General features: G+C 41.5%; 1 protein-coding gene across 7 annotated transcripts in view; it reads left to right on the plus strand.

Moving 5' to 3' along the window:
• The window catches only part of PTPRG (protein tyrosine phosphatase receptor type G), a 725,999-nt gene that overhangs the window by 679,154 nt on the left and 30,523 nt on the right, over positions 1-16,322 (plus strand). For all 7 annotated transcript variants that reach the window (XM_073811323.1, XM_073811322.1, XM_073811324.1 and 4 more), the window contains 4 exons: positions 7,224-7,320; positions 13,582-13,664; positions 13,854-13,988; positions 15,022-15,156. In XM_073811323.1, coding sequence (XP_073667424.1) covers positions 7,224-7,320; positions 13,582-13,664; positions 13,854-13,988; positions 15,022-15,156 — 450 coding nt within the window. The remainder of the gene's footprint in view (positions 1-7,223; positions 7,321-13,581; positions 13,665-13,853; positions 13,989-15,021; positions 15,157-16,322) is intronic.

Here is a 16,322-nt window from a genome sequence, read left to right on the forward strand (position 1 = left end):
CTTACACTTAGAGTTTTAACAGGCCCTCTTTTCCCAGTAAAAACGAGGTGAAAGGGAGTTGCTTGTGCACTTCTGCGAAAGAACAGACTTAGTGGCAGGAAAGAGGCAACCTCAGATTCTCTCTTCATCTGCATTCTAACTGGGACAGCAGTCATCCTGCAAAGGACAGGGCTTCTCATTCCGTGTGTCACTTCTGGGATGTACAAGGTATAGCAGAGACAGCAGATTTGAGGTCTGAGGGATCTGAAGCTGGCTGCACCAGGAGTGACCTTTATTATCCTTGAGCCAGTCATTGCATTTCTGATCCCCAGTTCCCTCATTTTTAAAAATGGCACCGATGTCACCTCCAACCCCAACGATTTTGGGAAAAAAACGAATGATTAACATCCTGGAAAGTGCTGGGTTAACTGTTAAGCCCATGCAAAGGTCGATGGTTGTTTTCGTGATTATTAATCCTTGGAGAGGAGACGTGGGTGAACGCAGCCTTCTGATTTTAAGAACCGGGATGGAGGAAACAAGGTAGAGAGCAGCGCGCACTACCCTGCCAGCTCTGGGTTCCGTGCCAGCTCCGCAATGACAGGGTGTCAATGAGGAGCTATTAAACAGACTGCCCTTTTCTTCACTGAGGCGCTTCACGAAGGCACATCTCTGGCAGCAAGAGTTGTGCCGAGGAGGCCAAGTTTTCATGGCAGCTCAGCTGTCTTCTAGCTTTGTGGGTAAGTCGATTCCTTTCTGTCTCGTTTCTGCTTTCAAATGGAAATGATGGTGATGGCACTAACCTGCCCACCTCTTTTCACGGAATTGGTTCTGGGGATCACATGGAATAATGGAAGGTAAGCCCTTTGAGATCGCCCAGGAGCCCTACAGCTGGGAGGTGCAGTTATTTCGCATGGAGAAGGAGAGAGAAAAAGAGGACCAGAAGCCCCTGTCTCTGTGCAAATTTGGAGTCCCCAAAGGCCATCCTAAAGGCAGTTATACTGACAACTTGTTTTAAATTAAGTCCTTCTCCTAGCTTTTTTGTTTTTGTTTTATTTCTTGAGCAGAAGCAAAGCAACGGTGGTAGAGAGAAGGACCCCTCTGATTTATTCTGCAGTCATGTGTTTCATGGAACAAACAAAAACACGTCAAGTGTTTAACGCGGCTCTTAAATGCTGCCCCAAAAAAGGTGCCTGTCCAAGTAGAAAGCACATGAGGACAGCACATGTGTGTGGTGTTCAAGTGATTTAGTTCAATTGACTGTTGGCTGGATGACTGAGCAAGAATATTGAGGCATTTAACAATGTTGATGGTATTCGGGACAAACATCCGTCCTCTAGAGACGAGAATTTGATCAGGATGATCAAAGGCAACTCCGGTTTCTCAATTATTTATGATTTGAGACCCCAGTGCTATTCATCACAGCTGGTTTTGACACCATTTAATTATTCGAAATAATCAGCTACACCTCTGTAAACTTGATCTCACTCAAAATGGGCTTCGCTGCATCAAAATCACGCCTGTTAACAAATCCTGGGCATCTGCACCCTATTTCTGTCCTAAAAGGAAAACTGTGGCTAGAAGCTTTTGTCGCCTGTATCGAACTCTCTAGCTTAAGTATTATTCTGGTAGTTTCAGGATTGGAACAGGGAGGGCGGGGAGGAGGGAGGCTTTGTTCTACTCTTGTTATTTCACAGTCTGTCCTGGTTTGAAAGGTTTCAAATCGGGGCTATTCAGACTAGGAAGTACATCCTTTCTCCTTCAAAGGATAGTAAGACAGCCATGTAAAGGGGGAAGTGAGACATAGAAAAGCTCACGAACATACTGTCATCATCTAATTTAGGGGGAATCTGAAGTATTTTAGAAGAGGAGTAGTACTCCTTTTGGGTAGCTCTGCTAGAAAGGAATATGGTAACAGGCTCTGTAAGACGCGATCAAGGCTGTTTTAATAAACAAGAGATAGTAATAGGCTGTAAAAAGGAGGTCAGGATGAGAGATTTTGTGTAATTTAACAACAGGAAAACAAACCCCTCATATTAAGAGAGTGGTAACCTCAACCTCAGATTTCTTTTATGTGGAATAACGACGGCCAGCATCTACTTGGCACGGTTGCCTGGATTATTTCGCTCGTTCCTCAGAAATACCCCATGAGGTGCGTGCTATTTTATTGTCCCTATTTTGCAGATGAGGAAAGTTACCCGTGAGAAAACCGAGGCACTGGGTGATTCAGTTAGGAAGTGGCAGCAATAGGGTTGAAGACCAAGGCTTTCTGACTCAAGCCCACATGTTTAACCTGGATGCCCTCCAGACTCTCATGGAAGTAGTGGCCTGTAATGAGCTGAAGTCAAAGGAGAGATAACCAAGATTATCAGTGATTGTCTAAAACTGGTCATGCAGCTGATGGGCCAGTGAGTTCCTTGGCAAAAAAAGTGGCGGGGGGGGGGGAGCAGTCAAAATAAGGAGCCTCCCCCCCCCCAAGAGTACTGGGAGCCCAGTACATGAACTTTATGGGCCAGAGCCTTCCCAGAGGGCTGAGAATCTCACTTATAAAAATCTTATATAACCTCTGAATAGAGGCCTAAAATTAGTCAAAGAACTAATCTTAAGATTATAGAGGAAACCACTGCACAGTGAATATTTGCCTATTAAGAGGAGTTAAAGCAACTCATTCTGCAGTTACTGAGTACCCAGCATTCTCTGAGTACCTACTATTCTCCGCAGGTACTGAGTACCTACATGGTATAAGGCACACAGATGAATTGGACAGAGAGCTTGCTCTCAGGGAGTTCAGCCTGATGGGGGAAGAAGACTAGAGTATACACAGCTAAAGTAGAAAGAGGGCAAAGCAAAATAAGTGCTAATACAGAAATGAAGTTCTGGAGGAGAGCAAAGGAGAAAGGATCCTATGCAGTTTGATTGGGTGTTTCTGCAGAAGTTCTGTTTGCCCCATCTTGATTTCAAATCTTGGAGGGAAATGGAAAAAAACAAATTTGGTGAATAGCTGTCATATGTTCAGAACTTTGCTGCTTGGAGGAGAATGAGAAATGATTCACTGGTAATTTTGAGTCTTTGTTTAGAGGTGATGCTGGAAGCAAGCTTTTGGTCCTTGTCAGATAAATTTTGGAGGCCGTTAAAAGCTGGGGACATTATACCTCTAGCAGATTTTGCAGCCACGGGAAATAACGTCAATCCTTATGCCCGGATACTGTTCAGTGACTGTTCCCTTGGCTACCTTAGCTGACTACAACCTCACTCTTCCCCGGCCTCCCCAGTCATAATCCAGGAGGCTTCCAGAGGCACGATGCTAGCATATAATCTTTCGAGATCAGGGGAGCTCCAAGGCCCTGTGGGTCAACAGAATTAATAGGCAGGGGTCAGGAGCAGCACAGGTTTAAAGGCTGAGTGCAGAGATGAGGCCAGAGGTCCAATACCCCTTGACAAGATCCTTTGGGGGAGGATCAGGTCTGTTACAATTAGCTCCAGCTGAGCTAAATCTGGGGCAGTTGCTCATCTTAAATCAAGAGAACAAAGCTTTGTCCACCTGAGCTCATGCGCCAAGGGACCAGTGGCCACAATCGCTTTATGTAAGATGCGGAGTTCTCGTGTTGCCGATTTCACATAGCAAGAGTTCCTGACAGAGGCGGAAAGCTGCAGAAAGAACGCTGCCTGCAGGATGGCAGAAAGTGGCCCCGTCGAGTTTCCGGAGCCTCGGTGACAGAATGCCAGTGTGGGTCTTAGATGTCCCACAGGAAAACATTTTAAACCCTTACCATGAAAAACATCATAGTTGGTTAAGCTGAGGTTTTTACAAAGAGTGAGAAAAAACGTGCGTTAGCCAAATTTCACAGATCGTACAGGAAAAATAATTCTATTTTATAGGCCAGCTGCAGGATGATAGACACTGTGATGTACTCTCCAAAGACGGGTTGGTTTTCTGGAGGGGAAGGCAGTCATTTTAGATAAAGACATATGGATTCGGAGGGGGGAGAGAAGGACAGGCATTCTTAGCAAGGAAGATGGCAGTGAAGCACAGAGCAGGAGGTGGTCATACGGTCTGTTCAGGGGGCATAGAGTTAAAACTGTGTGGCATTGGGAAGGGAGTAGGTGGAAAACAGGATGGGACCTTGAAAGCCTGGCTAAGGAATCTGGCGTCTCTCTAGAGGTGTCTGCGTGAGAGAACAGCAAAGTCAAAGCAGCATTTGAAGAAAATCAGGGCGGCAGCTTGTAGCCTGAGCGGAGGAGAGTAGAGGTGGGAAGATGAGTGTGGCCAGTACCTGGCGAGGGCCAGCTCTGAGTCCGACACTGAACAAAGCCCTGAGCTGTGGTCATGACTTAACCTTGTGTACAACAGTCCCCTGAACACAGTTGTGGGCTGCCTGAACTCAGACACTAAGAATGTTACACACACTCGGTCTAACACTTGGTCACCAGGTCCAAAATATTTCCTTCTCAGCTTGCTTCACTGTGAAGCTGAGTAATCTGAAAGATTTCTAGATCTGTTCTGGTGGGCTTATTTTTTTTCCATGTGAGCTACCGAATGGGAGGACAGTAGGTCACCATGTGCCCTTTGGACAGCCTTTCACATCCACAACTCCAGGCAGGAGGTGATGTAGTCTGTATCATCTCCCAAGAATTCTGTGTCTGTCAGCTTTTAGTGGTTTTGTTAGTTTGTTTTTTTAAGTTATACTTTATTTTAAACCTCTTGTTCTCAGTTGGCTCTTTTCTGTGATCGTGTGCCTGTTCCTTCGCAGAATATTCATTTCGAGAATACCAGCTCTGTTATAGAGACAGTAAAGTACAAACAAGCTTAAACCTTAAACTTTTTATCAGGGTGCTGACCAGGTAACTTTACTATACACACTCTATCGGCCAGTGTCACTTCAAAAGGTTTTAACACCTATTAAAATCACATTAACTTTGAAATGCCAGTTCTGATGGAGAAAAGACACTCCAGGATCAGGTGATATTATCAGCATCTAAATGAGTCAGGCAGTAGTACTGCAAGGAATTACAGATGACATTATTATCCACAAGACAAAATCAGAAGGCCATAGGCAAACCCCTTGGGTTCTCATAAAATCAGATTTAACATTATTTATGAGTCTCCTTTGTTTTCTGTCATTCACATAATTGGAAAAGTGAAACGGAGGCAACGGATCAGACCAAGAGTTTTAGATAACACAGAGTTTGATTGGCCATATTGAATGGCTGCTTTAAACAGTACGGGCAGCTGCTCCCACGCAGGCTTGGTCAATTGCATTAGACTATAATAGAGGCCCCACCTCAGTCCCTAGTGTGTGGTCAGAGCCACACAATGGGAAAAAAAATATCGATAAACAAAGCGAATCTCAAACTAAGGTACTAAGAGCTGAAAGCTCAGCACAAGATATCTGAGCAGCTCAGCCCTGAAGAGGTACATGCCAAAGGTATGACCTTCAAAACCCAGGAACCAAAGCACGTCAGCTTATTTCACGGATTTGTGTACAGATTGAATTAATGTCTTCCAGAATACAAATCCATTTTCAAAGGTTTTCGGGCCCTGAAACTCTTCAGAAGAGCACATGTCAGGCTTTCGAGGCAGTTCTAAAAGGCAAATATTCTGAGTAGGGCTAGCGTTGCTTCTGTTCTTGGAGATGTTAAGATGTCAGACTCGTTCCATTGTGCTCACGTTTTATTATCTGTTTTAGAGAAAAGAGCCAAAGGCAGCCTTAAGGCCCTTTAAACCAGCATTTGCCAAACTGTAGGTTATAAACCATTTTAGATAGAATAGCAAGTATCAGAGTTTATCACATTTAGTAAAAGTAAGAAAAGATAAAGGATTGTCATGAAACGCACACTTTTCCCAGAGAGGTGTGTTGAATTAATGCCTGTGGGTCTTTTTTTTCTTTGCTTCCTTCTTCCTTCCTTCCTTCCTTCCTTCCTTCCTTCCTTCCTTCCTTCCTTCCTTCCTTCCCTCCCTCCCTCCCTCCCTCCCTCCCTCCCTTCCTCCCTCTCCCTCCCTTCCTCCCTCCCTCCCTCCCTCCTTCCCTCCCTCCCTCCCTTCCTTCCACTGGGAATGCCTGCAATTATGAAAAACTGAATATATATCCTCCAGGAATCGGGTGTCCATGAATATGGTTTCTTTGAATAGTTAGTGACCCATTGTTTTTATACCTTGGTTAAGTTCTTTGATCACAGTGAGTTCCTCCTAAGTACTTTGCAAATATGAAAGACAGCCAGTTCCTTGTTTCATTATGCGTGATGTAAATGCTGTGGAAATCATCCATAATTGCTATGCAACTCCTTTGTGAAGAAAAGTCTGCACGCTCGTAAACTCTGTTACATCTGTTACGTGTAAAACATTTCTCCTGATCATCTTGTGTCACTTTGCCCCTGCTCTTTGCCGCAGCTGTGCGCTGCTAATGACTTCCCTTATTAGTTCGCGCCAGTGCAGTCTGGGGTTTGAAGCACACAGTGTAGAAAAATGTGGCTTTTTAGCAATCTTGTATTAGGCTAATGGATGATGTTTCTATCCATGGCAAAGGTGACGGGAGAGGAGAGTTGCTTCTCCCACTGCTGTTTTTCTAAAGAAGGATAATGTAAATAAATTCAGAGTTAACAAATAAGGCATCAGAGCCATATATATTTGAGCCAGATATGACAACTGTTTAAGTTCTATTAGTGTCGTTTCAGGGCTGAGTACAGTCAGTCTGTGGTCTGTTAGTTATAAAACGAGGCTGTAAGGACTATAATATAAGCATATTGCAAACCATGGTGGAGATTATTCTTCTGCCTGAAATAGTCCTGTTCATCCTTTAAGGCCCGGGTGAATCATCTCCTCCTGTCTAAAGCCTTCCTCTGTGTTCCCGTCAGTTTCTTAAGGCCTCTTTTCTACTAATCACATTTGACTGTCATCATCCTGTTACATGTTGTTCTCAGTCATCTGACTGTGACATATTCAAAAGGAGATAACTATTTTGTAATCCCCATGCCTAGGTCAAAATCTGGAATAAAGTAGCTGATTGATGAATTAGTAAAGAATGAAATCCTTTTATTTTGTTCACATCCTTCATACGTTTGTTATTAGTATGTCTGTAATCATTTCTGAAGTTGAGTTTGGGGAGGTAACGGTGGCCCGTGGCTGGGAAGTGTGTAAATACTCTGTGCTTTTGGATGTAAATAGTTCCTTTCTTTCTACGACCTTGTTGTCAAACGTCTAAAGCGTGTCTAAAAATCTTGGAAATCTCGATGTTTGTTTTCTTCTCTAGGAGGTCCAGCGCTGTACAGCCGATATGAACATCACTGCAGAACATTCTAATCATCCAGATAACAAGCACAAAAACAGATACATCAACATTTTAGCATGTGAGTAATAAACTTTAAACTATCTTCAACTGCGGGGAAGTGAAATCTTCCTGCTGGGTAGAAGCTGAAAGGCAAGCAATCAGAATCAGGATGCCAAGAGAAAATTACACTTGCAAGTTAACCTCTCATTAGCCCATCTTCAACAGTGTGGAAGAAGAAGTGGGGACACTCTGCCCGCTGAGTCTTTCACGAAGCTGTCAGATCTCTGCTTAATAATCAGGTGATCGAAGGAAATGTTCTGAGCTTTACTGTTTTTACATGAAGTGATTTCATATCCGATGCTGGGAACCAAACTGTAATGTCATGTCGCTCTCTTGACATTGTTCTTAACCAATGAGAGCCAAGTCTTTTAACACAAATGGAAATACTGGGAACTGGATCAAGGAAGTTGAATTTCCAAGCAGTCTCTCTAAGATGAGGTAATTAGTTTATACCAGTCCTTGTGGCCCACGTGCTTAGTCCTGTCCAAAACATTTCCAGGGTCAAGAATACCCTGGAAGTTCAGGACGCAAACAAATAAGTGTTCTTCTTACAGAGCCTCAAGGAATACCCTAAGAGGACAGGCTATTTCTGTGGCTAGAAGGCCACTTTTTGTAGACACCGTGGCTTGGGTCACTGGCTGAAGGTATACACTTCTGTATTAAGGGCAGGGGCACAGATGTTTATGGTTAACATAACACTATGGTAAAGAACACAGTACTTGCCATTTTATGTAATAGCGCATTTAAATCAGACACTTAAATCTGCACGCTACTATAGATAGTTTTTTTAAACAATATTTTAGTGAGATATAATTCACATGCCATATAAAATTCACCCATTTTCACGTTAATTTGAAGTTAAATTTTAAGTGAGTTCCAGTGTTTTTTATTATCGACACAGAGTTGTACAACCATCACCACCATCTAATTTTAGAACATTTTCAGGACCCCAACAAGAAACTTCCTTACCCGTGAGCAGTCACTCCCAATTCCTCCCTCTCCCAAAGTCCCTAGAAACCACGTACCTACTTTCTTTCTCTGTGTGTTTGCCTATTTTGGGTATTGCATATAAATGGAATCATACAATACATGGCCTTTTGTGTCACTTCTACTTGGCATGATGTTTTTAAGGTATACCCATGGTGTGGCTTATATCACTACTTCATTCCTTTATCACTACTTCATTCCTTTTTATGGCCGAATAATAATACTCTGTGCTATGGATATACCACATATTAATTTCTCATTTGTTGGACATTTGAGCTGTTTCTACTTTTTGACTATTATGAAGAAGGCTGCTATGAACATTTGTGTACAAGGTTTTGTACGGACATATATTTTCAACTCTCTTGGGTATATACTTAGCAATTGAATAGCCAGGTCATATGGTAACTTTATGTGTAACATTTTGAAGAACTTCCCAACTGTTTACCGAAGTGGCTACACCATTTTACATTCCCAGCAGCAATATATGCAGGTTCCAACGTTTCCACATCCTTGCCAACACTTGTTACTATGTTTTTTTGATAATAGCCATCCTAATGAGTGTGAAGTCATATCTCACAGTAGTTTTGATTTGCATTTCCCTAATGATTGATAGATGATGAACATCTATTCCTGTATTTATTGGCCACCTGTATATCTTCTTTGGAGAAATGTCTGTTAAGATCCTTTGCCCAGTTTTTAATTGGATTACTTGTCTTTCTGTTGTTGAGTTCTTTATAGATTCTAGATACAAATCCCTTATCAGATATATAGTTTGCAAGTATTTTCTTCTATTCTGTGCATTGTCTTTTCACTTTCTTGATGATGTCCTTTGAAGTACAGATTTTTAAAATTTTGGTGAAATTCAGTGTATTTTTCTTTGGTTGCCTGTGGTCTTGTTCTCACATCCGAAGAGCCAGTGCCTAATCCAAGATCATGAATATTTACACCTGTCATCACAGTTTTCTGGTCTTAGCTCTTACATTTACGTCTTTGATCCATTTGAGTTAATTTATGTATATGGTGTGAGGTAGGGGTCCAGGTTCATTCTTCTACATGTTGATATCCAGTTGTCCCAGCACCGTTTGTTGAAAAGACTCTTCTTTCCCCCATTGAGTTGTCTTAGCACCCCACCAAAAATCAACTGACCATAAGTGTGAGGGTTTATTTCCAGACTTTCCTTTCTTTTTCATTAATCTGTATGTCTATCCTTATGTCATTGCCGCACTTGTCTTGATTACTGACTTTGTGATAAGTTTTGAAATTGGAAACTGTGAGTCCTCCAACTTTGCTCTTCTTTTTCAAGGTTGTTGAGGCTATTCTGGATCCCTTGTGCTTTCATATAAATTTCAGGATCAACCTATTACTGCAAAAAATGTAGCTGGGATTTTAATATGGATTATTTTGAATCTATAGATGAATATGGGGGAGCATTGCCATCTTAACAAAATTAGGTATGAAGATGGGATGTCTTTCCATTTATATAGATCATCTTTTATTCCTTTCAGCAATCTGCATTTTACAAGTGTTGTGCTTTTGTTAAATTTATTTCTAAGTATTTTATTCTTTTGGATGGAATTGTTTACTTGATATTTTCAGATTGTTCACTGCTAGCATATGGAAATATAATTGATTTTTGTATGTTATGTTGATCTTGTATCTAACCACCTTGACTGAACTCATTAGTTCTAACAGTTGTGACCCTTGTTCTTTTCTATATTTTTGTTAATAGCCACTCTAACAGGTGTGAGGTGATATCTCATCATGGTTTTGCTATGCATCTCCCTGAAGATTAGTGATGTTGAGCAACTTTTCATGTACCCATTGGCCACCTATATGTTTTCTTTGGAAACATGGATATTTAGGTCCTCTGCCCATATTTTAACTGATTGCTCGTTTTGCTAGCTATTGATTTGTGTGAGTTATTTATATATTTTGGATGTCAACCCCTCATCAGATACATGATTTGCAAATATTTTCTCCCCCTCGGTAAGCTGCCTTTTCATTTTGTTGATGGTTTCCTTTGCTGTGCAGAAACTGTTTAGTTTGATGTAGTTCCACTTGTTTATTTTTGCTTTTGTTGCTTTTGGTTTTGGTGTCAGATTGAAAAAAATCACTGCCAAGACTTATGTCAAGGAGCTTTTTTTCTCTGTTGTTTTTTCCTAGGAGTTTTACGATTTCAGGTCTTAAATTCAAGGCTTTAATCCATGTCGAGTTAATTTTTATGTATGGTGGACTGTAGTGGTCCAGTTTCATTCTTTTGCATGTGGCTGTCCACTTTTCCCAACACTGTTTATTGAAGAGAGTGTCCTTTCCCCATTGTATATTCCTGGCCCTTTTGTCATAAACCAGTGGACCGTATATGTGTGGGTTTATTTATGGGCTCTCTACTCTGTTCCATTGATCTGTGTGTCTGTTTTTATTGCCAGTACCATACTGTTTTAATTATTATAGCTCTGTAATACAATTTGAAGTCAGGGGGTGTGATGCCTCCAGCTTTGTCCTTCTTTCTCAAGGTGGCTTTGGCTATTTGAGGTCTTTTATGGTTCCACACACATTTTAGGATTGTTTGTTCTATTTATGTGAAAAAATGCCATTGGAATTTTGATAGGTATGGCATTGAATCTGTAGATTGCTTTGGGTAGTAGTATGGACATGTTAACTATTAATTCTTCCAATCCATGAGCATGGACTATCTTTCCATTTATTTGTGTCTTCTTCAGTTTCTTTTATTAATGTCTTAGAGTTTTCAATACACAGGTCTTTCACCTCCTTGGTTAAGTTTATTCCTAGGTGTTTTGTTCTTTCTGATGCAATTGTAAATGGGATTGTTTTCTCAATTTCTCTTTCTGACAGTTCATTATTACTGTATAGAAATTCAATCGATTTTTGTGTATTGATTTAGTATCCTGCAACTTTACTGAATTCATTTATTCCAACAGTTTTTTGATGAAGTCTTTAGCATTTTCTATATATAATGTCAGGTCATCTGCAAATAGTGCCAGTTTTACTTCTTCCTGTCTAATTTGGATGCTTTTTATTTCTCTTTCTTGCCTAACTGCACTGGCTAGGACTTCTAATACCATGATAAATAAAAATGGCAAGAGTGGACATCCTTATCTTGTTCCCAGTCTCAGAGGAAAAGCTTTCAGCTTTTCACCATTGAGTATGATGTTAGCTGTGGAGTTGTCATATATGACCTTAGGGTCTCTATATACAGGATCATGTCATCTGCGATTGTAGTTTTACGTCTTCTAGAAAACGTTTTAAAAGAACCAAGAGTCGTTTTTGAATGAGAGTATTTGTTTCAGTTACCTGAGAGAATGAGGAGAAGAAAAAGAAGAGAACAAGAAAGAAGAGTAAAACTTTTCTTTTCTTGCCAGTCTTTGGATAGATTGACTCTGGCAGTATTTGTCGGCCAAGCCAGTCAAGGCTCACCTCCCTGAGACTGTGAGGACTTGCCCATTTATAGACCTCATTTCTAAGCATATGTCAGTCAGAGATATACACGTGTATATGCCTTGCATATGTCCACACACATCACTGTCCACCATAGCAACCTCTACTTCTAGTGAGCTCACTGCCTTAGCTAAAACTATGTGGCAGAGAAGAGGGAGGAAATCAAGGCAACTTCTGTGTGATGTGCCCAAGGGTTATCGTGTTTTGTCACAAAACCACCAGGTCTTCGTAGACATGTTTGTACTTTCACAAGTTCATTTGAGGTTTTACTTTCACAAATTCAGATTAGATGTGGTTTTATTTCCGTAAGTTCGGAGAGCTGGGTTTTGGTGCTCTCTTGGTCACTTGGTCAGACTCTGGGCACATCACCCGGCACCTTGGTCTACCCCTATATTAACGCCTTTATATAGCAAAGAGTAGCATGGAAATGTTATGGAACAAGTGAAATCAGTCCATGAATGTGCCTGGAACACAATACAGGAAGAGCGTTCTCTCACGGAGCCATCACAGCTTTCAAGGCACACGTGGATGCCACCTCCAGTATTGATCTTTTTAGCTAGTCTGTTACCTTTTTGATGAAATATGAATTGTGCAACTTGAGGAACACGTGTTCCTCTTTGTCAGTCTGAGAAGTAACAATATAATGCTCCTAAGGCATAGGATCCAGATGCCCTAGGAGAGTATTTTCAGTTGGGGCCCATTTATATCAGGCAGCCCCTGTTCAGATTCACTGCAGTCTGAGAGTTTGTCAGCACAACAAAAGCAATTCACAGTTCCAAGAATGTGGAGGGCTTTCCAAAAGTGCTTGATATAGTCTGGGGTCAGCAATGTCTAGGCTAATCCACTCATTGGACTTCTTTTCGAGCTAGCCTTTTACGATCATGATTATAAATAGAAATGGAAATCGGGCTTTTGCCCATTCTCTTTCTAGCTAGGGAAAAATAAAAGTATGACCTCAGCTTTCTTTTGTTTGTTATCCTATAAATACAAGCTCATTCTGTTGGGCAACCAGAGGCACATATCACCACTCACCTTTTGTTCGTAGGGGAAGGTTAAGTGGATCTTAAATCTGATCATGGACTTCAGATTCCGGTGAAGCGATTACTCTTAGAAGCAAGCTCTGGCTCCCTCGATTATTCGGGCTCTGCTGGGGTGATGGGGAGTCCAGCTGAGTTTAGCAATGGCACCTCCGGAAAATAGATGTTCTGGACTTGATCTAATAAAATCACCTTTTTATATTTGTATCAGTGGGGAGGGGGTGGGGCATGAGTAAGCAGAGGCCTTGGAAACTGGTTTTAAAATATAGGATGAGGGGGGCTTCCCTGGTGGCGCAGTGGTTGAGAGTCTGCCTGCCGATGCAGGGGATGGGAGTTCATGACCCGGTCCGGGAAGATCCCACGTGCCGCGGAGCGGCTGGGCCCGTGAGCCATGGCTGCTGAGCCTGTGCGTCCGGAGCCTGTGCTCTGCAACGGGAGAGGCCACAACAGTGAGAGGCCCGCGTACTGCAAAAAGAAAAAAAAATATATATATATATAGGATGAGGAAATCTGGGAGGGTTGCAACTTGAATTGTTTTACATGAACTAATAAGGACCACAATTTGTATTTCTTGCATATTAGCACTCACAGGTCAGAGCATGAGGTAGGAGTGTCCCTGTGGTTTGGAGATGGGTTTGAATGCTGTAGCTTTGAATTTTTAGTTGTTCTTCTGCCAGAAGGTTTCTCAGGCCACTCTGGGAGATGCCATGTTGCCTCTTTGCCTTGTTTTGTGCTTTAGAATGCTGCTAGTTTTCGAATTAATACATTTTGTTTTTGCTTTTTTTTCTTATCCTCTGTAGATGATCACAGTAGGGTGAAGTTAAGACCTTTACCAGGAAAAGACTCTAAGCACAGCGACTACATTAATGCAAACTATGTCGATGTAAGTCAGAAATGTTTTTATAAACCTGTTTCTGATAAATGAAGGGTGCTGCAGAGACTGTTGAATGTGTTTTCATACCGCACAGAGCTCACATGAGAAGCACAGCCTACTCAATACGGAAGGCACTTGAATTATTAACTGGTCTGTGATACTGCTTTCATCTTACTTTGTGCTGTGTCATCTTTGAAGGGTTACAACAAAGCGAAAGCCTACATCGCCACCCAGGGACCGTTAAAGTCTACGTTTGAAGATTTCTGGAGGATGATTTGGGAACAAAACACTGGAATCATTGTCATGATTACGAACCTTGTGGAAAAAGGAAGAGTAAGAGCTTGTTGGCTTAATCGTGTACCTTCATTCAAAAAGATATTTGTGGGGTACCGCTGTAGGGTAGAAACTTGGCAAGGCCGAAAGAGTTAGAGAAGTGAGAAGTGGCCTCCCTGCCAGGAAAGTGAGCTAGGCACTTACCAGAGTGGATTAAACATGATGATTGAGGTGAATAGGGTATTAATTGGGGGCGGGGGGGTGCTGCAAAACACAGGAATGCATCCTCTAGTACAGAGATTTTTTTAAAGAGTTAATATTTGAGGTGAGATTTGAACAGTGAAAGAGGAGGAGGAAGAGTTACACAGGCTCGAAAAGAGAAGGAAGGACGTTCCAAGTATCTGGGAGAGAAAGAACAAAAGCAGGGACGTTGGAAGAAACAGTTTAGTCAAGGAACTACTAATAGTTCACACTGGGGGAGTAAAGACTGCTTAAACACCTTGACCATCACTAAGAGAACCTTTTTTTAAGATGATGATTCATATGTTAACTTTATTGGGTTATGAGCTGACATTAGACGTGAATTTAAGCTGGAATAAGGATCCAGGCTCTGGTTGGTTACTCAGAGTCACTACTGCTTCACTTTGACGGTGGAATCCCTGTTTTGCTTTTGGTGACCCAGTCTTTAACACGAAGGCTCTCACAGTTACAAGAGACTTTGTGTTAACTGTGAATGCAGGCCAGCCTCCCAAAATGACACTTAAACTCCCTTGATAACATATCCTACCCACATTTCGTAGAGGTCAAATATACAGGATTTTTCTTAGACCTTCTTTTAAAGTACATCGTGTGTTGAAGGATGATCGCGAACACTAGGCCCATTTCTCAAGTGATCTTGCCCAAACGTGTCCCAAGATTAACCTCTTCAGAGGTCACATCTGCCTGCAAGGCCTTCAGCCCATGCATTCCTTTTTTAGTCAACCACGTGGTGATATGGCCTGTGTCTCCACACCATCATTTGAAACCACATTATCAACATTGGAATTGTGACATCAATTGCAGTTATAATTTACAGCTTTTTTCTTTTCTGCAGCGAAAATGTGATCAGTATTGGCCCACAGAGAACAGTGAGGAGTATGGAAACATTATTGTCACACTGAAGAGCACAAAAGTACACGCCTGCTATACTGTTCGTCGTTTTTCAGTCCGAAATACAAAAGTGAAAAAGGTATTGAAGGAGTTGGGTGGGCTGCCAGGGCATCTCTTTTTAAACTAGTATGAAAATTACTGTGCGACTAAGGCCAACTCTCGTAACCAACTTGGTTTTTAAAAAAGTATTTTTGAAACATTTTTTTCACAACTCTTTTGATTGACATCAGTGTATGGTGTGAAAGATACTGGCAAAGCACATAATAGAATTTAACTGGCCTGATTGAGTTCTTTAATCTCTTCATGAAAGAGGCTTCATTTGGGGGGAAAGAAAAAGGTCCTCTGAGGTTTTGGTAACCAGCAAATACGGCAGCATCTGTTTGTTTGGTGATGCAGCTTTTTAATTCCAATTTTCTGACAGCTTTAAAGCATTGTTTCCCAAAGTGTGTCCCAAGGGATACTAGCCCTGCAAGGTGCTTGCAGAAATCAAATTCTGTGCTTCAGTAAGTATGGAAAATGAATGCCACGTAGTACGTATTCCCCCTTAGAAATTTACAAGGAACACAAGTACCGAGAGTGCTAGAGTTAAGAAACTGATACAACTTGGTCGTGTTTCCTAATGTGACTTAACAGTAAAACCCTTCTCTGTAGCAGAACTGTTACCATCGTGAGAATTACACCTTGTGGAAATGGTGCTTTCAAGTTATCTCAGTTTCTCTTGTTGAAAATCCACTGTCCCATCGAGACTCATAGATCACTGTAGCAGTATTATGAACTCAAGACAGGTGCTCATTAGGAAAATGTGAAGTAGTACTCTACAGAGGTTTAGGTATGGGAGTTGTTTGTAGCAGTGGTTCCTAATTTATTTTTTTAGTCTTGGACATCTTGGAGAATGTGATAAAATTGCGTCCCTCTTGCCCCAGAAGAATTCACATTTACCGAGATTTTTATACGCACTGTCAGTGGCTCTGAAGCCCATTTGTGATCCAAGGTTAACAGTCCTTTCTGTGTATAGTTTGTTTCCAAGAATAGCAGAAGTATATAAAAATCAGCTGCACTGTTTTTATCTGTGTTCTCTGTAATAGAGCTGTTAACTGGCTCAAGCTAACCAGTAACTCATTAAGTACAGTGTCCATTACTCACGGAAGCACCTCAGGTTATTTAAACACGACCCACTTACTCTTATTTTAGAAACAGCTTAAGCCAGAGGAGCAAGTCTAATAGGAACGTTAGGTGTTTTGTACA

Source organism: Tursiops truncatus, chromosome 10, assembly GCF_011762595.2.
Source record: "Tursiops truncatus isolate mTurTru1 chromosome 10, mTurTru1.mat.Y, whole genome shotgun sequence".
NCBI classification, from domain to species: domain Eukaryota; kingdom Metazoa; phylum Chordata; class Mammalia; order Artiodactyla; family Delphinidae; genus Tursiops; species Tursiops truncatus.